This window comes from Candoia aspera, chromosome 6 (genome assembly GCF_035149785.1).
Source record: "Candoia aspera isolate rCanAsp1 chromosome 6, rCanAsp1.hap2, whole genome shotgun sequence".
NCBI lineage: Eukaryota > Metazoa > Chordata > Lepidosauria > Squamata > Boidae > Candoia > Candoia aspera.
In genome coordinates, this window is record NC_086158.1 from 43,897,129 (window position 1) to 43,922,931 (window position 25,803).

Below are 25,803 nucleotides of genomic sequence, written 5' to 3' on the forward strand. Positions count from 1 at the left end.
CCAGGAGGAAAGGCGTTAGCTCCGATGAGCTTGTTGGTGTGAGGTTCTCCGACTGGGGAGATACTGAGGGGGAGAGTAGCGCTGCCGGCGCAGCATGGAGATTTTCGTCTGGTTATGAGAATTGAAATCCAACATGTCTTGGGGAACTCGATGAGAGAAAGTTGATATTTTTTCATCCTGGGATGGCCGCGAAAGCTACCCATAAAAGGTGAAGAAGAAGTAGGAAGCATGAAACAAGGAGTTAGTCCTCTTATTTTCAGTGTGATCACGTGGGGGGGGGGAAACACAGTGGTCTTTACAAATTTTTTCTTAGCTCCTTTCGCCTCGAACTTCACCGCACGCAGCTTAAAAATACAGGTGATTAAGCCGAGCGGCCGTGCTCTCTGAACGAGGATTTCAATCCTGGTTTCTTAGTCCTAGTTTTAGACTCCGCATGTGCCTCCTGCCTTTTAACTAGTTTAATGGCGCGGTAACATCAATCCGTTTCCACTTCAGCCTTGAATAAGGAGGACTACAAATTCTTTACTACAAAAATCCGGCCGCTCCCTAGATAACAGCAGGATTAGTTTTCCTGTACCTTATTGGTGCCATTTAGCGGATTTCGGATTAGATTGGATGAAAGGCTTAACAGTGTAGCCCATTGTTATTAATTGATCAGGTTAGAAGAAGATTCTCATTTGCAGTCAGACGTCCCCCTCTAAAGTACCCTTCAGAGTGCAGCAAAGTTGGGGTTCCCCCCTTCGTCTTCCATAAAGACCTCTGGCTTCTATTCCGGGGGGCGGGGAGTTTCTGAAAGCTATAAGCAGCCTGCATAAGAACATCTCCTAATAAAAAGTGGCATTCTAGGACCAGAAGGTCACACTAAATCCACTGACTAAAAAACCATTAGGTAACATTACAATGTTTCATGGAAGTGGGAGGATTAAATAAATTTCCATAAGCTATTCCTAACTAATGACCAATACCAGTGATCCCCAAACAAATTCTACAGTGATGCAACAGTGGAACCAATAGACAAAAAAGGAAGTCTTGTTCAGCAAGAAATCGAATACAGTCCCACAGCAAGTGATCAGTAGTTTTGACAGCTCCACAAACTGGACATAAATTATCATCCACCTTCCCAATAATCAACAATGTATCCCTTGTAGAGCAGTGTCCAGATAGGACCCTCAAAAGAGAGAGCTGGTGGGCTCTGCCAGAAACATCAAAAAGCTGAATGTACCCTCCAGCTGGTAATATCAACATCCCATTCCTTCTGCTTATCTCTTGTCTTACTTAATTCCTGACTTCCTTGGCCCCAAAAGGAACCTGACAGTCCTCATCTCAATGATCCAATGCTGCATCTACTAATTAATTCCCAAAATACCAACATGAAATAGAATCCACCGAAACCTAACATGAAAGTTCCTGGAAGAAACTATTATTCAGACTCCAAATCTCAGCTACCTCTGATGCGTGATCATCAAACACTATGTTTGTACAGCCTATAAGCCAGAGAAGGAATCTGACAATATCACAAAATTGCCAGGACACGAATCCAATAACCATGCTAAACTCAGATAAACTGCAGTAAGTTCAGTTGTCATAACATTAATCCCAACCATCAGGCAAAAGCTCTTACCCACTTTCAGCCTAGGAACAACGAACAGCCAAAACTCAACCACCATGTGCTGCCTTCGATTTATCAGTGTATGTTTTACAAAAATCAAACTCCAAAGCTGATCAAAAGCCAAAGATCTCTCCCCTGCCCCCGATTCCTAGCAATTTGGAATATAAATTTGGGAGGCGTGGTAAGACAATAGAATAAAGTTCTTTGTAACTTGGAACAGTTGTTATTACTATTATTATTTAGAATAATTGAAGGTATGATTTACATCTATTCTCAATATATTAAACATGGGGAATCCAAGTCAATTTACAATCAAAAATTACACCCAAAAATTTGAATTGAGAAACTAACAAACTATAAAAAGCAGTTTGGGAGTTGCTAGAACTCTCTTCCACATAAAAAACATCCCCAGTTTTAGTTTGATAAAACATAAAACCTCAAGCATTCCCACACTGTTCCAAGTTACAAAGAACGTATTCAATTGTCTTGCTGCTGCTCCCAAATTTCTACTCCTAAGTCAAATTTCACAGTCACCTGCAAACATAGTACAATTCACCTCTTGAGGTGAATTTACCTAAGGTAAATCATTCACCATTACATTAAACAAAGTAGAGCTTAAAACAGTACCCTGAGGAGTACCATCAGTCACATCCTGGAAACTAGAAAAAGAATCCTACACCATAACCCGGATCTATCTTCCACTCAAGAAAGACATTACCAACCATAAAAATTCCCCAATGATACAATTTACACAACCCTCATACCACACCATATCATGCACCTTTTCCAAATCCAAGAAAACCACAACAACAAAACCTGTAGTACAGAAGGCTCTCCATATATTTGTTTTCAATCTGACCACGTGATGTAACTCTTCCTCTCACAATCTCTTCCTCTGATAGGGAGAGGGTAGGTCCAAATATCACACAAATTGACAACAGTGAAAATGGCTTTGGTTTCCTCATTTGAAGTGGCCATCTTGTGAACCTTGTGGAGTAGTGGCATTAAGCTTCTGTGGTTTCAGGTGGAGGGGTGAATGAGGTGATGGTTTTTATTGTCATATTTATTTATTGTCATATTTCTCCCCACCCAACTTGTACTATGACAACTCTGGGCGGTTTACAAACAAAAATAGAAGAATAAAATGCCATTAAAACAATATAATATCAATATAAGTATATATAAAAATATAAAATAAGTAATATAGAATAATTAATATTAAATTAAAGATGGGAATAGTGATGTTAACATTGGTCCCAAAATTCTGTTTTGTTTTTGTAGGTGTGTTTGGTTATGGTTGTTGCAGAGATCTAACTTTAGGTTTTTTCTTCAAAAGAATTTGTGCCCTAGTCCTATGTCTTAGCTTCTAGTCTTGGCTCTTGCTTAGAGAGTTGTGAGAGAGACTCTACATTGTTAAACCCCAAAGCAGAGACTGTTATAGCAGAAGTGGAATTTTTACATTATATAACCCAAACCTATGCATGCTGTACTTGGAAGCATCCATGAATCTAATTTCTACAAGGTGGGTCAGTTTGGAATGCTGTGCAGCAAAAAAATAAGAGAATGCTTCTTGACTGAGGTCTTGTAGTACTAGCAAACATTGAGAAGCCATTGTTCTGTCTTTAATTTGGAGCTGGGTAATGAAGGAAACAGAAGTAGTAGAAACAGAAGTAGTTGAAAATAAGAGATATAAATGGAAAGCAGTGTCATTGGATTCCCTATAAAGTTCATGAACAAGGAAGCATGATAAATATGCCTCCTTTTAGTTTCATGGATTCTTGTTTGGAATAGGCATTAGGATAATAGGGAATACATCTCTGATCTAATATTTTTGCTTGTAGTAATTAGTGCATAAAATAACAGAAGAAGTTAAAATACACCTATTTTACTCTTTCCTAATATGTATATGTAGACTGTAGTGGCATACCTGAACCCATAGAGCAGAAGGGTGGAGATCTCAAATGTCTTCCAGAATCTCTCTGAGACTTCATACCCTGTCCCTGCCTCCTTCCCCCTGGATTAGTGGTTTGGTAGTTTTCACTGCCACCAAGCATGGCCTGGTGTGTGACAAAGATCATCACCTTCGTGACCTCGAATAGCAGGTGGCAGTCGTGACCAGGAGGGCCTTTGCACAACTTCATGTTGTGTGCCAGTTATGCCCTTTCCTGGACTGGAAGGCCCTCCGAAGAGTCACTCATGCCCTGGTCATCTCCCATATAGACTACTGCAGTGCACTCTACATGGGGCTACCCTTGAAGAGTATCTGGAAGCTACAGCTGGTCCAAAATGCAGCCACACAAGCAATTGTTGGTGTGCCTAGATCAGCACACATTACGCCATTGCTTCGTGAGCTGCATTGGGTACCAGTCTGCTTCCGGGTGCAATTCAAGGTGTTGGTTATCACCTTTAAAGCCCTTCATGGCATGTGTCCAGGGTACCTGAGGGACCATCTCATCCCTATTACATCTACCTGTCCCACCTGATCATGCAGAGAGGGCATGTTGTGGACCCCGTCTGTAAGAAAATTTCATCTGGTGGGGTCCAGGAGGCACACCTTCTCTGCAGTGGCTCCCGCCCTCTGGAACATCCTTCCCCCAGAGATAAGACAGATTCCATCTCTTGTGGTCTTCCGAAAACAGTTAAAAACCTGGCTCTGCCACTTCACTTGGGGAAGGAGGGGGAGTAATCATCCCTGGAGATGGTTAGTGCCCTAAAATGGCCTCTTAGATACACATGAGTGATAGTCCAACGGGTATTGTCATCTGGATTTTATACTGTATCTCTAATATTATATTTGTATTTATATTTATTTATGGTATTTCAATGTTTTTATTTGTGTTGTAAAATGCCTAGAGTCCCCCATTTGGGGGGAGATGGGCGGTGGCAAAATTTAATCAAGAAAATATAAAAATATAGAGCTGGTCGTATAATTCCCATAAATTTCCCATATAAGTGTCCAAACAAATCACAAGTTGATATTGGTCTACTCATGATTTAGAGGCAACTGTGCTGCAAAGAGATTCCAGGTTACACAGAACACACAGTTACAAAGTTATTTCTGTCTGGTTGTGGCCACTGTACTGACGGTGGTACTTCACCACACATCTCTGATGGTGGTGCTTCCAAGTGATGTAGCAGGGGTACCCATGGATGGGGCTCCAAAAAATCAAATCAAAATGGTGGGCATGATGCATGATGAAAATCCCCCCCCCTTTTTTAATGTGTTTCAGTGCCACCATCCACAGATCATCATTCAAATGGAGCATGTATTAAAGGATTTCAGATTGCGTTTACATCACCAGAAATGAATCCCTCCGCCCACATATCCTCCATAACTGCAGTATTGTGTAGATCATTGTTGTGGGAAATAATAAGAGAGAATACTTAGTATCCTACCTTGAGCTCCCATACAAAAATTGGGATATAAATCTATCAAATAAATAAAAAGTAAAAAAATATGTAACTTGAAAAACAAAACAAAAAATTCAAGACACATTCATTATGTGCATCTTTTATACAAGCTTGCCATTGTTGAGCTGAATAGAATGTCAACAGAGGAATATTTGAAGTAATAAGTGTGATGAAATTAAACGTGTTTATTAAAATAGTCTTTTCCTGCTTTCTGATGGCCATGTAAACAATTCAAAGGTAAAAAATAAAAACGTACAATAAGCAAGTTACAAGCAAGTAACATTAAGAACAAATAGTAGAACAGATCATATAAATGAAGCAAATCCCACCATACTCAATGGGACTGATTCCTGAGTAATTTGTATAGGACTAAAGCCTTAGGTTGCAGTCTGGTACATGCCTGAGAAAAAAAATCCAATTGAAGCCTAAGTGGTTTGTTCAGAGGACAAAGGTTTGCTTTGCATAAAATTATGATAAACAATTACTGAAGTATTCATGTAAAGTGCAGCTAAGCCAAAATATTTTCAGTTGATGCATGAAAGCATATAAGCATCTAAAATGTTTGGTTTACAGATAAATTCCTTGTACAATGTTTCATAAGAGTGCCCTTGAAGGGAAAATAATGCTTGATTCTGTACCTGACTGCTCTAAAATAGGGACAGAAAATGTAGCAGGACATCCTCTAAAGTAGTGTTTCTCAACCTTCGCAACTTTGAGATGTGTGGACTTCAATTCCCAGAATTCCCCAGTCAGCCATGAGTTGAAGTCCATGCATCTTAAGATTGCCAAGGTTGAGAAACACTGCTCTAAATACTAAAGTATCTATCACAATAATTTATATACATGAAAAGACTGTGAATAGGGTACCAGTTGAAGTTGTAAAACATTTATTGTGATAGATGCTTCTGTTCATCCAGGAACACAGATAGCTCCAGGAGTATATGGAGAATACTCCATATATGTGAACCTGGTCATTTATGAGAAGAATGCATTTACCATCAGCTTGGCAATGAAGATAGATTTGGCCACATAAGCCCCCCTATTTTCTGGATCAAGATTACCCACATTTATTAATCCAAATTGATGGTTCAGGATGTCTGCTGAAGCTCTGGCATTAATTAATGGAAAGGAGAAAGATGTTTGGCATCATCCTGCTGAACATTGAATAAACCCATCCTTTGTGTGTATGCGTGTAACAAGCCATTAATCATGGTAATAGTAAACTGGTTTGCTGCAATGTGCAGCTGCTAAGTTTGGAGAAGTGTACCTCCAAATGCTATTCTCACAATGTACTGCAGAGGGACATGCTTGATAGTATGGAAATTCTATTGTATCATATCCTAAATCATTCAGGCTACAGCTTCAGTATTTTGTTTACATTTTTGATATCAATGGTTAGTTTTGAGATCCAAATCTAAAACGAGCTGTATTACCTGGCAAAGCACCAGAAACGTTCAATGCATATTCTTCCCTATCTAGTTTAGGAAACAGTCAAATACACTCCTCTATAATAAGGGAATAAGTGTTTTCTTGATATGCTACATCTTTCTGGCATATGTGGTATTCTGTCCAGCTTCTCTGCAGAAACAAGGATAGGTTTGTGCATGTACCAGTACAGGGGATTTGGCAGTGAAATTCATGCAAGCAACAAAGCACTCCCAGTGATCCATCTCTGATTTTATTAGAATTCCAATTATTGCCCCAAATGCTTATTAGGAAGGATTGGGTTACTCATCTCCCTATCCATTACAACCCATTCTCCTAACATACGGTACATAATATGATGTGGTACCCTAGAATTTTTTAAAAAATGTTTAAGCAAAGAGAGACTACCCTATATGCTCAGGAATACAATCTAATATGCATATGAATATTTATAGATACATTGTTTCTTTGTTGTGTGTGTGCATGAATATTTGCTTGGATTAGATGAGCCAGGACTTGGTACAAAATAGATTCAGTGTATGCATTTAATGCTTTGTTGGCTGGGTCCCAAAAAGAGGGATGAACGGATCACGTAGGTTGTAATAAGATTGCACAGCAGGAAAGGATGACCTACCTTGTAACATCCAGGGTAAGAAGCCCCTCTTGGCAGTATTTATGTTCAGGTACTTGGGTGATAACCTATTTTGACTTTATTTTCACAGAGGCATGAATATGGTAATGATATAATGTTTGAGATTATTGAGAAAATACTAGAGATCTTTATTTTAGTCTCTCTCTTCCTCTCTTTCCCTCTCCAATATCCCCTACCAATGGTTTTTAAATTTAATTGTAGCAGACAGTGACATGAAAAAAAAAGAACTCTGACTGGATATAGAATGATGGTTAATGGGAAGTTGCAGAAGGCAAAAGGTACATCCAGTCATCTAAAGTTAGCATTAAGCTGCAGTGATGTTATATCCAGGATTGCAGAACTCCAGGGCTCACAGAGCTGTGATTGGGACAGCTTTATACCGTTTCATAGCCTGTGTGACAGAAGAATATCTACAAGGTTATTAATTTTCATGAAAGAAGAGCTGTGTAAGACCCGTGTGCTATTTAAACTCTTTAATCCAGTGGGCAGGCTATTAATTAAGACGCTTCTGAGAAGTTCTATCCATGTATGTTCACACAAAGAAACTTGTTCTCTAGAACAGCAAAATTAAGTTGCTCAGCATTATATAGTTGACGGATGGTGGTATAAATGAGTTTTCATTCATCTGATCACTAGTAATTACACTTTCAAATATATCTACTACAGAGTTGTCTAATGAAACTGTTGGCTAATTTCATTGCAACATGACATTACAGACTTTTTTTAATATGCAAGTTTGCTTTTAAATTCATCTATTGAAATATAATTAGAACCTCCATTTAACACTAGCACAATGAATGAAAAACATGGAAAACATAAGCAAACAATACAAAGGCAAATATTACAAATAAAGAGTTATAATGTGGCATTTGGAATGGGTTTTAAATAGAACTATCACTTGACTAAAAATTGTAATAGGTTAATTATTTCAGTCTTACTCAATAGCTAAACCTGTTTATGTGCTCTTATTCATAAGGTTTCTGAAGAAAAAAAACTTAAACCATAACCTGACTGCTGTTCATGAATGCACAAGGCTAATTCCAGGACTGTTTTCTTGTGTTTCATGTGATTTCTTGGAGGCACCATATCAAAAGTAGTTTTCCTTCCTTTGTGAAAAATAAGAATGAATTACTCTTTTGGGAAGGCACCTGCTAACCATGGATTTTTTATTACCTTCTCTGTGCTTGAAAAAGTTAACTGGTAAATAAAAAATAACTTAATTGATAAAGCTTATAATCAACAAATTGCTTAATACAGTACTGAAATTATTATGACTATTATATTCAACTAGGTTTTCATAACGTCTTCTCATAAACATAACAGGTATAGTGACCAACACAGCCTTTTAACTGTCAAGCTCTTAGCAGCTCTTAAAACCAAGAAGCAAGAATCTCAGAATTGTCTTTAACTAGATTTACTGAAAGGGAAAAGAAAATTATATTACAACAAGCTGGACAATTGGATATATTTACTTTAATACCCAATTTATTTCTAAGTTCATAAGGGTGGAACTTTCTTGATTTTTTTACTAACAACTTGTTGATTCCCCGGAAAGGTAGTTCCATGTTTTCCAGATAAAGGAAGAAAATGCAGAAGTTTTGTGCTTGTGGCATTTTGAAAACTGCCATCCATTTCCTAGGCTGTGCCCATTACACTGCTTATCATCATAGATTCATTTTGGATGGTACAAAGCAAACAGGGTATTGAGTAGGAATACATTCACTTTGCAGGGGGTTTTTTTCTACTTCATTTTTTAAATTGCTTAGCCCTTCAGGATAGCCAAATAAGGAAATGGACTCCACAAGCAATACTGGAACTCTATTTGATATGCAGGCTATAGTAAGAGAATGGTGAAAGCCTGGTGGTATTTTCTCTTCCGTCCCTCTTATACCAAAGAGACTCAAGGCAGGATCACTTTAAGTTTCTTTCTAACATCATCTTCCCTTCCTGGGCTTGATTCATGTTTTGCTACCAGTCTCCACATACCTTCACTAAAGTCATCTCTGTCCTTGTTCCTTACAGCTAGTACACAAAGAAAAACCTGTATCTTCCAGAAGATCTACCTTGGCTTCTAACCAAGAACATAGAAGGTGTGGGTGTGGAAGGGGGACTTCCTCTTTTTACCATTTTGCAGCCATACTGCAGTATAGATGTACATGGGAAGAAAGAGCATCTTCCAAGCTCTTTAATGAAAACCTCCTTCCACCCTCCCATTTGAATCATGATGTATAAGAACCAGGGCTTCAGTTTTTCTTCTGAAATAATTTTTATATGTTATGAATCTTGGTTTTCCATGAGGAGCTAAATATTGCCAAGATAGTCTGCTGAGCACTATAAAATCAGTTGTTGATTGATCTCACCCAATTAAAATGCCAGCTGCAAAAATGGAAGATACTCTGAACTAGGGGCAAAGTCCTAGAATAAACAACCATGAAAGGACTTCAGCCACTTCCTGACTTCCTCATGGAACAGACAGCTCTCTTTTTCAGAACAGAGTTCTTCCATGGATTCTCTGCCAGGGTTTTCTACATAGTTCTTCTTTCTTAACACATGCTTTCCCTGAAATGGAGAACTGGAACTAAGCTATAACTTCTAGGGTAGGTAATGTGATTTTGGTCTTTTCTTCACTGTGTCTTGTTGAAGGTATGATCCAGAAATGGAGAGATTGTTACTTGGAAACCATCATTGTAAATGGCTTCTATGGTATTTTATCAATTTATACTGTACAGATGCAGCCACTTGCTTTGAGGACAAATACAAGTGCTGGGATAAAATTGTTGAAGGTTCTCTAATGTGAAGAGTTAAGGCTGAGTCCTCTAAATTTTGGGGTTTATTAATTTTTAATACAAGCATTATTTGACTGTCAGTTACATTACGCCTAAGGCTATATGGTCAGGTCATGAGCTTCCTTAACACTAAACATATGGGAATTAAATTGAACTTTACCACTTTTTTTTTTTTTTTGATAACGTCACATATGTGGGCCTGGAGGAAAAATATCCCAAGACTCTGGGTCAAGAAAGGAATTTTAAAAAAATGGTTCTTGGTTTTCTACTCAGTGTTGATTTATTTGTTAATAGTTATTCTACCAAATACGTTAGGAGATTTTAAGTGTGAAATAATGAGATAAATTTTGGACAAATGTCCATATTTTGTCTTGTGGCTTCTGAAATGCATTTTTATCATAATTATATTTTGTCCAAAGGCTTTAAGTAGAAGCCTGCCCCACCCCTGACATACCCACATTTCTCTGTCTCTGCAAAAGTCACTCTTTGGCTCATCACTCTTGAGTATGAATATTTAGAATAAATACTGAGGATATAAGGTACTACATACTTATTTAACCATGGAGTACACATAGCAGCTTTAAAAAAATGTTTGCATTTCTGACCTTCAAATTCTAAATTCAGTTGAAGTTGTAATCTCAACCACTGTGGTTACAGCACAGCCTTGTATCAGAAGTGAAGAGAAGCACAGCACTTTAGAATATTCTCAAAAAGCAGCTGGGGACCACATGCTTTGCAAGAGCAGGTATTCTTGACACAAATGCTGAAAGCTGAGAGTGATGAGCCAAAGCACTGCATCTTCTGGAAGGGCCTAAGACTCGTGGCCTCCACTATCTCGACCCTGACAACTTACAGCAGTAGTAATCAAAATGATGGTGGAAATATTTTTTGACTATTGCCTTTAATAATTTTTATCACACAGAAACAACATTTGGTAAAAGTATATTGCATAATTAAGTATTTTGGAGTGTAAATATGATTGTGGGGGTTGTGGAAGCCAAATAATTTTGCCTTCTTGTTACACAGAGCAAATACAAGGAAGTAGTATATAATTACTTTTGAAAGAATATACTGCTTCTTGAAAGAGGATAGATGGCACTGAATAGATAACATCTGGGAAATAGCACTAAAATTTAGATTTCTTCTTCCTGCTGCTGTAAGGTTTCTCTTAATATTTCATGAAGGGCAGATCTGTACTTTCTGCTTGGCCCATTGCCAGTACGGGCCACTCACCACTTCCTGAATGCGGGAATGGATGACATCCGCCTCCCACTCTCAGCCCACTACAAATGCACTCCACACCCATGCTTTCCAGCTTTGCTTCAAACTGCTGTTTTCTGATCTGAGCCATCTTAAGCCCTTCAGAGGAGACAGTCTCCAGCACTTCATTTCCTTCAGGAGCAACCCAGCTCCAACTGGCTGCAGACCCTGGCACGTCTCCTCACTTCTAGTGGCTGGTCCCTGCCCTGGGCAGCCATTTTGTCCTAGGGTGCCTGGCTGCTATGTTCTCTGTGGTCAATAGCCCATTAAGTCAATGCTCTGTTCCAGGGCCACAGCTGGGAGTGGGGGCAAGCGGGGCATGTGCCCCGGGCACTTTGCTGGGGGGATGCCAAAATGAGCACTGGGGGGGGGGGGCACCAGAATGAGAGCTGGGGGTGCCAAAATGGGCATGGAATCCATGTTTGCCCGGGTGACCCCGGGTGACAGTTGCGGACCTGCTCTGTTCTCAACCCTGGAAGCTCATGCTCCACTCAGTGCTTACTTCTCCCTTAATGTTTTTGCCTAGGCTGAGTAAAGAATGCTTCCTGTGTTTCCCACCCTTTGCCTACAGTACTGCAAAGCTTCCCTTCCCTTTTCTATGTTTTTTAAAAACATCTTTAGGTTGCAATATACTTTGTTTTGTACTTTGCATGTCCTTCTGAAACAGCTGACAAAAGGAAACCGACAGGTCATTGACACTAAGCCTTGGAGGTTTAGTACTTTGTTTCTATGAAGCTGAACTATCATTTCTTCCTTGCTACAAAGCTATCGGGGTGTAACGGGACGCGGTGGCGCTGCGGGTTAAACCGCTGAGCTGCCAATCGGAAGGTTGGCGGTTCAAAACCGCGCGGCGGGGTGAGCTCCCGTTGCTAGTCCCAGCTCCTGCTCACCTAGCAGTTCGAAAACATGCAAATGTGAGTAGATCAATAGGTACCGCTTCGGCGGGAAGGTAACGGCGTTCCGTGTCGTCATGCTGGCCACATGACCCGGAAGTGTCTCCGGACAACGCTGGCTCTAAGGCTTAGAAACGGAGATGAGCACCGCCCCCTAGAGTCGGACACGACTGGACTTTACGTCAAGGGAAACCTTTACCTTTACTACAAAGCTATCAAGGTGCTACAGAGGAATGTACTGTAAGCTCAAAAGAACGACCATTCCCTGCTGCTTTGATCGCTGTTGCAGAGCTATGATGGTACCAAAAGGGAAAAAAAAAAGAAAGAAGCTGCATTAAAGTAAAAAGAGATAATGCGGGAAGGGAGGAGTGAAGGCATTTGTGTGTGCAAACATCTGGGAAACCAAAGGAAAAGCACAGGGACTAGTAAGGAGGGAACAAGCTCTAGTACGAAAGACAGGCACTGGTAGACCTAGACCAGACCACACAAGACCTGCCTGCAGAGCTTGCTCTCCCTGCACAGATGGGAACAGCAAGAAGCAGGGGAACAACCAACTGGCCTTGCAATGGCTGTAGTTTGGACTGAGCACCAGCCTGGTCCCATTGCCAACCATTGTAGTCTGGACTGGAACTTCTGAAGGTGACTTAAGAAGCAGGTGGGAGCTGCACGGGAGGCAAGCGGCTTAGGTTGTAGTGCTGAATTGCCTTAAATGTTTTAATAAAGCATGTCATCTTTCTCCATGTTTATTATTGTCATCATTTCTCAAATGGAAGTGAAAGATAAAGTCCTGCTGCAAATTGCCCAAAGATGTTACAGTTTAGCAAAAAAAATTGAAAAGTTTTGTTCCAATTCAATATGCTACTCAGTAAACCTCCAAGGCTTAGTGTCAATGAAGTGTTGGTGTCCTTTTGTCAGCTGTTTCAGAAGGACTTGCAATATCTGAGTTTTGAATCAAGTTGCTTTTAAAACAGAGGATAAATCAACTTATTTCAGCCTGATCTAGTTATATAAGATAATTTAGAATCGGGGTAAATAATTTTGATTTATATAAATTTACTAGGCATTATTTCAGTATCATCTAACACTCTCTTGTCTTTCATAGGAAAAATGCATACTAGTCCTAAATCTAAACTTATAACCTACTCAAGAATTCTGGATTTTTGTTCATGTTTTTTGCTGAAATATTTAATCTTTTTATTCTATTCCTCACCCCCATCCCCTGCTTTTTTCCCCCAAAACAGGCTGCATATATCACCCTGTTAAAGCAAGATGGTTGTTCTTCAACCTGTAAGTCTATACATGTTTGTATTCATGACATATATTAAATAACATGCTGTTTGAAATCTAAGCTAGGCCTGACAAAAAGCTATATATTTCTTTATTGTTATTTTACTTAACCAAATGCTGCTTGGGGAATCTACAGGTTGAAATTCAAGTCATATGTATTTAATGAAGGTAGGCCTTTTCCTTCCCTCCTCCACACAGTAGCTCTCCAGAAGTAGTATACAGAAGGCTAGGAAGAAATTTAAAAATGAACACACTGTGGTGCAGCTGGCTGAGAGGACAAAGAATTTCAGAACAATTGACCCAGCAAAGAAAAAGAACAGTATTTTCTTATTTGAACCTTTATGTGCCTTTGAATTTTTAGAATTTTCACCCACTTGCAAACAGAATGCTTCTTCCCAGTATTAGTCCATGGTGATATCTTGCTATCCTAGGTTAGACTATTCTTTTCTTTCAACATAAAGTGTTTGTATGTAAAATTAATTGTACTTGGATTGATCCTCCCTTTTACAAAATATATAATTTTAAACACACACATAATACTCCACCATTTGCTTATATAAGTGCTTGAGATGGTTTACAACAATAAAACAAACAAACAAAATTACAGTAAAATCAAAATGATAATAAACACATTTAAACTCAATTAACAAACGAAATTAATTTCGTTTTGATGACGAAAATGTGTTTTGGCCATTTTTCTTAATACTGAAAGAGAAGTTCCAAGCACACCTCCTTGAGAAGTATGTTTCATACCCTGCATAGCAGAAAGCTTCTGTAGGGGGGCATTTTCAAAATAGTGTCTCCTGCTGATTAAGTAACTGGGTAGTTCTTAGAGGGAGGACTAGTCAGATGCTAAGCCATTTGAGACTTTAAAGGTCAGTACCAAAGTTGTGCTCAGTAGACAGTGACCACGCAGTGTAGATCTTTCTGTATAGACATGATGTCATCCTTGTACCTTGCTCTAGTAAGCAGCCTGTCCACTGCATTTTATACCAATTGCAAGTTCTGTATACTTTTCAAAAGTAGCCCCACGTAGAGTGTGTTGCAGCAGTGAAGATGGATTGTAACCTAGGCATGAATAATTGTCAGCAAGTCTGCCTGGCTCATCTGACAACAAAGGTCCGCATAGTTAAAGCAATGGTGTTCCCCGTAGTAACATATGACTGCGAGAGCTGGACCATAAGGAAGGCTGAGAGAAGGAAGATAGATGCTTTTGAACTGTGGTGTTGGAGGAAAATTCTGAGAGTGCCTTGGACTACAAGAAGATCAAACCAGTCCATCCTCCAGGAAATAAAGCCAGACTGCTCACTTGAGGGAATGATATTAAAGGCAAAACTGAAATACTTTGGCCACATAATGAGAAGACGGGACACCCTGGAGAAGATGCTGATGCTACGGAGAGTGGAGGGCAAAAGGAAGAGGGGCCGACCAAGGGCAAGATGGATGGATGATATTCTAGAGGTGACGGACTCGTCCCTGGGGGAGCTGGGGGTGTTGACGACCGACAGGAAGCTCTGGCGTGGGCTGGTCCATGAAGTCACGAAGAGTCGGAAGCGACTAAATGAATAAACAACAACGAATGCCTGGCTCAAGAAGGGCTGATGTTGGTGCAGTAGTTTTAGCTGTGCAAACTCCTTTCTCATCACAGTTGTTTCTTACAAATTCAGTGACAGCTGAGGATCAAGAACTTCTCACAACTGCATCCTCATCCTTGTCTGAATTTAATTTTAATCCTTATCTCTCATCCCATCTATTAGCAAGATTAGGTGATATTCAAGGGTATGATTGCTTCCTTCGAGTTAGATGATAAGAGGCAGTAGAACTGGAAGTCATCAGAATATTGATGGCAACTATGAATGATCTGCATTCATACACATGCATGGCATATGGTGACTTGTCTTTCTGACTTCTATAACCTAGTTCCTATATTCGTCTCCCACAGTCCCTACTGCACTCTCCCACAGTTCCTTGGGAAAGCCTGTTCAGTTAACAAACATCCCTTGGGATGAGATCTCTCCCCATTCACTATACCTTCCATAGTGATTTCATGTAAATGGTAAACAGCATGGGGAACAAGATAGAATCTTGTGGGATTCCATTGGTCAGTGGTGAACCTTCTCAACATGATCCAAGAGGAAAGACTGCAACCACTACAAAACAGTGCCCCCAAGGTCCAACCCCACCAGATGACCCAGAAGGATATTATACTTGCTAGTAATAAAAAAACACCAAGGGGTCCAGGAGAACTAGCAGGAATCACATTTCCATTGCATACAATACAATAGAGTTTAAAAAAACAGAGCTAACAAAAACAAATAGGATAAAGACAAGATACAGAACAAGATGGCGAATCTGGCCATGTTCCACAAAGAACAAATATCAAAAGCAGTCTTGGTATCATAACCTGGATGAAACTCCAAATGAAATAAGTCCAGATAATCTGTTTCATCCAAATGTATCTGGAGCTGCAAGACCACCAGTTGCTTGATCGTTTTACCCAAGCATGGAATATTTGACACTGGACTATAATTACAAAAATCTTCCTAGTCAAGGGAGGGCTTTTTTTTAGTAAAGGTCTTATATCTGTAAGCTGGCAGGGATCACATGCCACCCTCAAGCAGGATCAACTCCCTTAACCTCCCTTATAGTCTGGCAGATTTAATCAGTCAGGAGGGGCAAGAGTCAAGCAAGCAGATAGTGACTCTTGTCTTTTCACATATATATCGTCTCTGTTGTACAAGCTGCAAAAAAATCCATATTGACAGGACAAATGATTGCCAGAGTTACATTGTAATAATTGTATCACTGCAAAATTGATGAGAATTGCTCAAGGTGAGGCTCTGGCTGCTCTTCTCTAACATCTTGGTGGAAGAGATGTCACACAGTATCAAAAAAAGCCTTTGGGCCAGTCACTCCCTCTCAGCCCAACTCACCTCACAGAGTTGTTGTTGGGAAAATAGGAGGAGGAAGGAGCATTAGGTATGTTCACCACCTTGAGTTATTTATAAAAATAATAATAATAAAGGCAGGATAGAAAATAAATAAATTAAATAATTAATAATAAAAAGCATTACTGGCCTGTTCTGTGCAGATGCAAGAGATGTAGAAAAGTAAGTTCTCTCATTACATCCAATGCCATGGACTAGGATTTAAGATGAGCCTTAAAATGACTCAGTGCCTGCTTAGCATAAAGGCTGCTCTGATGAAGGAGCAGGTGTGGGTGTTGGAAAAGAAGGATGAGGAAGTCAACAGATGCCAGGGGACAACACTGGGAAATCTACAGAGAAAGTACCTGCTGAATTACCCTTATCAGGCCTAAGTACAAACAAATTCCCACCCTTCTATGCTGCCTGGCTTTGACTCAACTCCTTGCCCAGGGAGAGAAGAGAGCTGGGGAAGGGAAGAAGTCAGAGACTACACAAGTAAGGAGTTGCTTATATGCCCACAGCTGAAGCTGGAAGGCTTACTGAGACTATTTGTGCAAGAGTAGGAGAAGAAACCTCAAACAGCTTTTGCCAGAACAGTTTATCTCTTTGGTTAGGCACTTTATTTTGAATATTACTTTTGAGTTCTTAGTTTGAACTGCTTAGGTCCCAAAGAGTCTGTTTTCAAGACCAGCCCCTGAATACTCAAGGGACTGGGGAGAATAAACTTCAGCAGGTTCTCTATACCATTGGAGACTCCAGTGTTTGCCTTCTGTTACTCTCTAGACAGTTCCCCAGCTCTCTGTCTACAAGAACCGCTTGGACAGCACGCTCACTCTTTGGACTACTAACATAAGCTTTTATTAATAAATAACTTTTGAAGGTGCTGCAAAATTCTCCTGATAAAAGCTCTTAGAGTTTAACTGTGCATGAGTAGAACTATCCTGTTCAATGTTTTCGTTGACTGGGTATGGTTTATTTATCAAATTTGTCACCACCCATCTCCTCCCACCAGAGGGACTCTGGGCAGTTTACAACAAATTAATCAATAAAACCATAGATAATACAATATAAGTATTATATAAAACTACAATATATAAAAATACACAGTAGACAATAAATATACAAAAAATAAGATCCAAATGGCAGATGATCTAACTCAGTCCTTGTGCGTGGCAAGCATTCTAGGGCACTAGCCATCCCCAAACATGACGACTCCCCTGCCCACCCCAAGCCAGGTGGCAGAGCCAGGTCTTCAGATTCCTCCGGAAGCCCATGAGCAATGGGGCTAGCCTCACCTCTGGGGGCAGGATTTACATATGTGGCTGCTACTGATGTTTCATTTTGATTGAAAGCTATTGTAAATCTGTTGGATTTGGCTGCATATAAAGCAAATAAATAAGAACAAGGAAAATCATCAGATCTTTTATAGATGATTATTTCTTCTAGGGTGATCATGTATGGCTGGAATCACTTTCAGGCAAGGAGTTTAATGTGCCCATTGCGGCAGTTGTCAAGATATCTAACTTGGGACGGCTCTTGCTGGAGGACAATGAAGGCAAGGTAGGCTAATTAACACTTTAGTCTGTATTCAGTTGTGGTATACAGGACTTAAGAGCTGGAGGAATGTGTAATTTTTTTAAGGCTCAAGATCACACTTGGACTTTTAGTGGAGTGTTTTGGTGCTCGGTTCCAAAAAGTGGGGATCCAATCAAAAGGTAAATGTGATTTCATTTAAACTTGTATTTCAATTAATGTAATGCAAATTAATTACATGCGATTAATAGGAGTTCTTCCCACGTCTTTAATAATTTTCCTCTTCTGTTATTTTAAAAATTACAGTTTGACAGCAGCTTTGGGAGGTGTTTTGGAGCATCGTTCACATTTGATACTTATGCATCCCAGAGCTAGAAGTTTGAATTCAGCTGTATAGCCACATCTTTGGATTTGACAAAGCTCTAGGATTCATAACCAAAATTAAACAGCTGTTACGCAGTGTAGTGGGACAAACCAGAACCCCATATCATGCTTTTAACTGCAATATTTTCAGATAATGTCCCAATGCTATCTATAGCCTGAGTCTAAAGCTATTTTCATGAGCAGATTAAGCTAGTATATGAAATCCAGACAGTTAAATGTACTTGTGTTTAAGGAACACTGGATCACAGCTCAAAACATTAGCACAGTGCGACCAATGGATGCTGCCTCCATCCAAGGAGTGGAAGATATGATACATCTTGGAGAGATGAATGAAGCTGGCATGGTACACAACCTACTCATCCGGTATAAAGAGAACAAAATCTATGTAAGACTTATTCTTTAATAACAATATGTAGTCAATCCAGATTCTGAAGCCCTTTTTTAAAAAATTCTTTCTAATGAGAGAATTATATATTTTCTTTTGCTAGGAAACAAAATCACATACAGAAAAAAGGCTTTCAAAAACAAGCTAAACTTCTACAGACTAATTTGTTTACAAATATATGCACTTTGCAAATGTGATGTATTCTGAGACCCTTCAAACACTTTATTCAAATCCTCTAAAAAGTATACAAAAATGTAGATCCATTTTACATAAACAATAATAATGTAACACTTATAATCGCATTGCTAATGTACAAAGCATGTACATTAATTTTATTTATTCATTCAGTCGCTTCCGACTCTTCGTGACTTCATGGACCAGCCCACGCCAGAGCTTCCTGTCGGTCGTCAACACCCCCAGCTCCCCCAGGGACGAGTCCGTCACCTCTAGAATATCATCTATCCATCTTGCCCTTGGTCAGCCCCTCTTCCTTTTGCCCTCCACTTTCCCTAGCATCAGCATCTTCTCCAGGGTGTCCTGTCTTCTCATTATGTGGCCAAAGTATTTCAGTTTTGCCTTTAATATCATTCCCTCAAGTGAGCAGTCTGGCTTTATTTCCTGGAGGATGGACTGGTTTGATCTTCTTGCAGTCCAAGGCACTCTCAGAATTTTCCTCCAACACCACAGTTCAAAAGCATTGATCTTCCTTCTCTCAGCCTTCCTTATGGTCCAGCTCTCGCAGCCATATGTTACTATGGGGAACACCATTGCTTTAACTATGCGGACCTTTGTTGTCAGTGTGATGTCTCTGCTCTTAACTATTTTATTGAGATTTGTCATTGCTCTTCTCCCAAGGATTAAGCGTCTTCTGATTTCCTGACTGCAGTCAGCATCTGCAGTAATCTTTGCACCTAGAAATACAAAGTCTTTCACTGCTTCTACGTTTTCTCCCTCTATTTGCCAGTTATCAATCAAGCTGGTTGCCATAATCTTGGTTTTTTTTAAGGTTTAGCTGCAAGCCAGCTTTTGCACTTTCTTCTTTCACCTTCATCATAAGGCTCCTCAGTTCCTCTTCATTTTCAGCCATCAAAGTGATATCATCTGCATATCTGAGATTGTTAATATTTCTTCCAGTGATTTTAACTTCAGTACGTTAATTACTTAAAATATAATCACATTTTAAAAATATGATCACATTTTTCATCACTATAAAAATACTGAATATTCTAAAGAAGTGTTATATACTTTATATTTAATCATTCTACTTCATACAGTTTCTACTTTTCCTAATATAGTCACCTATAATTTCATGTATTTCATAAAGAACATAAGATAAGAATGTTGTGAAGATTCATATCAGTAATCTATTTTGAGATTGATGTTGGTATTTCATTTGAAAACTCATAACGTATTCTGAGGTTCATGTATCCACTAGCCTAACTTTTTAGACCTACACAGGCTCTATCCTTGTAGCCATCAATCCATATCAAGTGCTGCCACTATATACCATGGAACAAATCCAGCTCTACTACAACAAGAGAATTGGGGAACTACCTCCTCATGTCTTTGCCATTGCTGATAATTGTTATTTCAACATGATGAGGAATAAGAAAGATCAATGCTCCGTCATTAGGTAAGGGGCAAATAATGTGATGGAAACAATGTGCCAGTACTGTGAAATATTTAAAAAGCTTGGAGGAAAGAAATAGAAGAAGAATTAAACCAATTTGAGAACAAGTAAGATAGCATCTTGCTTCCGTGGCATAAATAGCCTGATGTTCTCCAAATATATGTATTGGTCTAGAACAGTGTTTCTCAACCTTGGCAACTTTAAGATGTGTGGACCTTAACTCCCAGAGTTGAATGTGGGATGCTGGCTGGGAAATTCTGGGAGTTGAAGTCCACACATCTTAAAATTGCTGAGGTTAAGAAACACTGGTCTAGAACTTCTGAGTGAAAGGTGAAAGGTCCCCTGTGCAAGCACCAAGTCATGTCTGACCCTTTGGAGGGATGCCGCTTTCGCGATGTTTTCTTGGCAGACTATATTGGGGTGGTTTGCCATTGCCTTCCCCAGTTATCATCTTCCCCAGCAAGCTGGGTACTCATTTTACCAACCTCGGAAGGATGGAAGGCTGAGTCGACCTGAGCTGGCTACCTGAGAATCCAACTTCCACTGGGATCAAACTTGGGTCATGGGGAAAGTTTCGGTTGCAATACTGCTGCCTAGCACTCTGCACCACACGAGGCTCTCTAGAACTTCTAGCCTCACCCAAACCTCACCCAATTTTATTTAGAAAAAATCTTGTTGGGGAAAACAAGTGTCAGCATTATTCTTTTCATCAGATTGGCTCTGATCAGGGGCATTCGCAGCAATGATCACTGGCTTCAAAAGGGTTAGTGTGACTGGATGTTCCTTTCTTACATGTGTGCAGTGCGTGCAACACATGTTAAGAAGGAGAGCAACTTTGATCAGCTAGTTGCACCTACTATTTTGAAGGCACTGATTGTCTTTGCAGACACCTCTGGCTCTCATTAAATTGTTTGGTTCAGCGGGTGATACATATAGCCTATATAAATGTAAAGTTAAAACAGGAAGTGGCAAAAAATCAAAACATAAGTAGAGGATTAATAGAGAAATAGAAATAATAATTATATGGAAAGTAAACAGTTCTGCAAGTGTGATGGTAGAAAGTAGGCCTGTGCAGGCTTTGAAAATAATTCTGAAAAGTTACCAGGGAATACTTGGGAGTGCAAGCACAGCATATCTTTAAAGCAGTCACCTCACAAAACTCATTAAGTAGACACATCTATTTACAGATTTGTATGGAAGCCTGGAAAAGATGTGGGTATTCTAGCAAAGTTATGTAATTGTGTTCATATTCCAAAACACTTTTTATTAATTATTTTGGAAGCATGCAGCTGTGGTAGAAAATAAAGTTCACTTTTCTTTCTCAAAGATTTAATCAATATTATTTTTTTTAAAAAGTGGGGTGGGGGAAGAATAAATAACTCTGTTTGGTTAATACTTCTGATAATTGATTTAACTAGATTTACAAAATGTATTTCAGTGGAGAGTCTGGAGCTGGGAAAACTGAAAACACCAAATTAATGTTGCAGTTCTTAGCTGTTATTAGTGGTCAACATTCCTGGATCGAGCAACAGATTCTAGAGGCCAATCCCATTTTGGAAGGTAGGACTCACTAGGAAGGCGAAATATTGAGAACTTTCCTTTGCTTTACATCCTTTTTTAAAATCATCTTGCTCTTACAGCATATTTCATTTTTCTAATAACAGTATTAGAAAGATGACCTTGGCTTTCAGTCCCTAGTTTGAAATCCAGTTGGGTAAGGGCACTTCCATGCAAGGATTTTTTGCCAGTTTGAAACAACTCCAGACATCAGCAGTGCTGGAGGACTGAGCTGATGTAGTTCTAAGTTGAACGGGTTGCAGAACTGTGGTGTGGTTTGGTTTGGTTTTGAGACACCGTGGCTCCATTTCCTCAGTCTTCTAGTTTTTGAGCCAGGTTGAGAAAAAAAGCAGCCCAGACAAAAGAAGGGATGAAACTGTCAGACAGTTTCATTGCCAGACTACAGCTGTTGTTGTTGTTGTTTTCACCTTTTGTGTGGAACAAGGATGAGATTATTTTTGTTGCTGCCAAACTTAGAACATTTTGGAACAGGGTGGTGATTTTCCATACTTTACAGCATTTCAAGTCAGAAGTTATGATCATCATGGATTGCTTTGAAAATACTTCTGAGCCACCCCACCCCAGAAATCATCTCTTATTCCCAAATTTTGCCCTTTGTACATTCCTGCCTTACCTCCTGCTGTGGATCCAGCCTTTCTATATTTATTGTATCCCCCTTTCAGCGAGGGATCAGTCCTCCTCTGCCCTTCCTAGCATTGGAGCCATGTCAGCCAAGGATTCAGTGCTCCTCAGCCAAGTTCCTGTGCTACTCTATCTGTCCCTCTCTGCCTATGATCGCTCTCTCAGATCCAGCTTTCCTCCCTTCTGTAATAGTAGTAGTATTAATACAATTGCTACTGCTAATAGTAATACTAACATAGCTTGGGAAGCACGGGAAATATTATATATGTATATATTTGTCAGCCCCACTAGGTAGACCAGACCAGGAAATCAAATCCACACGAAGGCTAAAACTGCTTTTGTTGAGATTGGCAATAAAACAGAATTGCAAGTCTGATTGTGCTTTATTCCCCCCCACCCTGCCCCTTCTTATACTCCAGTGAATTAGAGAGGTATCTGCCTGAGTTGCTTCAAAATGTTACCTCACTGTCCTGGTCTTTAAAAATGTTTCAGGCCCTTTTGCCTAGGTAGTGGTTCTTGCATATTTCCATCAAGGCCATCTTCCTTACTCTCTATAATATTTATGAGTTCTGTATGAGTATGCCTGTATGTGTGTATATGTTTAATTTCTTTACTTGATGATCCTCCCGTTTTTTGTACATGTTCCCATGTGGCCCTCAGCCCACTAGAAATTTTGCCCCTCTGATTTAGGTCTTCAAATGTAGAAATATTTTAGAACTTGTTTTAACATTGCATGTTGATGAGGGCATTTTTTAGTACCAAAGTGGAAAGCCAGCTCAGTTCTGCTTACAGCAGAAAATCTGTATTGGTGCTAGCAGTAGTTTTATCTGGAAGAACTCCCAGTGTTTTAAATGATTTCAGATACTGCAGGTGTAGTGAATGTCACTTGCATGCCAGACTGTGGCTCACAATCCACATCCTTATGAGTAAGAGATGGCTGTTGGCTACATACAGAGTTGGATTACCCCAGTCCCTCCTTCTATGAGAGATAGTTTTGTCTTTTAAAAACAAATGAAGATGTCCATGGAAAGAGGCTTGGTAAAGGAATAGGACTTCCATTGTCCTCTATAGTTTCTAATGAAGTCTGGAAAATTGAAGCAGAAGACCATTTGTTTCAGGCATGTAGAAATACACATGGGCAGCCAGGAATTTGTACTAGGATTTGATTTCTTTTTTTCTGTGTTGCAGTAAGTCTGGTTTTCTTTATCTCTCTGTATGAATTATGGAAGTGGATTTTAATTTCAGCCTTCATTCATATTTCAAGCTATATTCATAAGATACAATTTTCCCCTTAGAATCGTTCTGTGATTTGAATCCCTCGCCAGTTTCTTTTCGGAGATTCCTTTCTTTAATTTGCAAGCTGCCATATTATTGTGATCTGGGAGCTCTGTGGTTATCTTCTTCCGTACCAGAGAAGATAACTGCATTTTAATTTTTAAAGGTGGTTATATTTTCCTTTTTTTAAAAAAGCCTGAGTCTATGTATCCCTTGATAAATTGGTTTTATCTCCAAATAAATAATTGATGAGAAGGAAGTGCTGAATCCTCTAATCACCATGCCTCTATGCTACATAGCCAGGAGGGGATACTATTGGAACTATTTCGACTTTTGCATTTTGACCTCTTAAATACCAGAAAGTCAGCACAAAGTGTGAAATCCCGTATCTCTTGCCTGCTGGGTTTAGGGCATAGACGTCAGTGCGATGTCTCCTGTAAGACATGTGGTGGCAGCAGCAACTATCAAGCTGCTGTCCCAAAACAGGAGGTGGGACCAGGGCGTGAGCGCTTCTGGGAGAGGAGGTTGGGGACCTCCAGCTTTCTATCCTCTGAACCCCAGCATTGCTACAATAGAGTATACCTTTTTGGTTTTGTTTCACAATATTGTGAAATATTGTGGCTCCATTATTGTCTCCATGTGATTTGTATATTTTAAAATTTTTATAGCTTTTTTTCATTTTAATAATGAGTTCTTATATTTTTATAATGATTGCTTTTATTTTTTATTTTTTTGTTTTATTGATTGTTGTACGCTGCCCAGAGTCGCTTATTATGAGATGGGTGGCCATATAAATGTGATCGATAAATAAATAAATATTGCCTCATCTCCTACAGCATTTGGCAATGCTAAAACAATTCGAAATGATAACTCAAGCCGCTTTGGGAAATACATTGACATTCACTTCAACCAAAATGGTGTAATAGAAGGAGCTCGGATAGAACAGTTCCTTCTGGAGAAGTCTCGAGTGTGTCGCCAGGTAAAGATATATACTAAGAAATACTATTTCATTGGGCAGCTTTTCTGTTTCTGCTACTATTTACATTTTTGTGGACTTTCTACTGTTTTAGGCTCCTGATGAAAGAAATTATCACATATTTTATTGCATGTTAGTGGGGATGAATCTGGAACAGAAAAAAATGTTGAATCTTGGCACTACTTCAGAGTATACCTACCTAACTATGGTAAGGAATCAAAAGTTGGATATGTGACAATGGGCACTTTCTCAGGTCCTGAACATTCCATCCAGAATTGTGTAGCTGTGCTCCAATGTATTTTCTGTAAAAATTGTTTTGTGATGGGGAAGAAGACAGTTAACTACAGATAGTCCTCACTGCTCATTCAGCCACCATCTGAAGTTTCAACAGTGCTGAAAAAGAGATATATGAAGTTGTGGCCGTCACAGCATCCCTGCAGTCATATGATTGCAATTTGGGTGTTTGGCAATCAGTGGGCATTTATGATGGTTGCAGTGTCCCATGGTCACATGATTGCCATTTCCAGCCTTCACAGCTGACTTCCAACAGGAAAAGTCAATGGGGAAGCTGGCAGGAAGTCACAAGTCATAGTCACGTGATGTCATGCTCAATGACCACAGCCATAAATGTTGTAAGTTGGCAAAGTCATGTAATGTTTCACTTTATGACCTAATTGTAGTCAGTAAGTGAGGACCCCCTGTAATTCTTCATGTGTAATTTTTCTATAGAAGTTTGTGTGTCTGTGTGTTTAATTACTTTTTCCTCTCACAGCATTTAAAAATAAGAGTTTTCATTTATTTTAAAGTACTAGATATAGGCATTTTGAGTTTCTTTATATTATGCATATTGTTGTATTTGAAAGAGATCTCTTGCATTATTGCTATGCTGACTTGCAGGGCAAATGCACTTTCTGTGAAGGCCGTAATGATGCCAAGGAATATGCTCATATATGCTCAGCTATGAAAATTCTCATGTTCTCTGATTCTGAGCAATGGACCATAAGCAAATTGCTGGCAGCCATTTTGCATCTAGGAAATGTAGAATTTGAAGGTAAGCCCAGTGCGTGTGCACATTTACAGACATATGGGACACTTTCACACCGTTATGTTTTCCTTCCCAAATCTTCACAGCTTTTCTGCACAATGACCTCACCTTCCTCCTGAGTGAATT

At 39.4% G+C, this 25,803-nt stretch overlaps 1 protein-coding gene across 1 annotated transcript in view; it reads left to right on the forward strand.

Moving 5' to 3' along the window:
• The first annotated feature begins 13,275 nt into the window (after positions 1 to 13,275).
• Positions 13,276 to 25,803, forward strand: part of MYO7B (myosin VIIB) — an 85,288-nt gene continuing 72,760 nt past the window's right edge. Inside the window, exons 1-8 of the mRNA XM_063306921.1 lie at positions 13,276 to 13,323; positions 17,697 to 17,810; positions 18,400 to 18,552; positions 20,001 to 20,185; positions 21,621 to 21,742; positions 24,493 to 24,635; positions 24,727 to 24,840; positions 25,530 to 25,683. Coding sequence (XP_063162991.1) covers positions 13,306 to 13,323; positions 17,697 to 17,810; positions 18,400 to 18,552; positions 20,001 to 20,185; positions 21,621 to 21,742; positions 24,493 to 24,635; positions 24,727 to 24,840; positions 25,530 to 25,683 — 1,003 coding nt within the window. The 5' untranslated portion in view covers positions 13,276 to 13,305. The remainder of the gene's footprint in view (positions 13,324 to 17,696; positions 17,811 to 18,399; positions 18,553 to 20,000; positions 20,186 to 21,620; positions 21,743 to 24,492; positions 24,636 to 24,726; positions 24,841 to 25,529; positions 25,684 to 25,803) is intronic.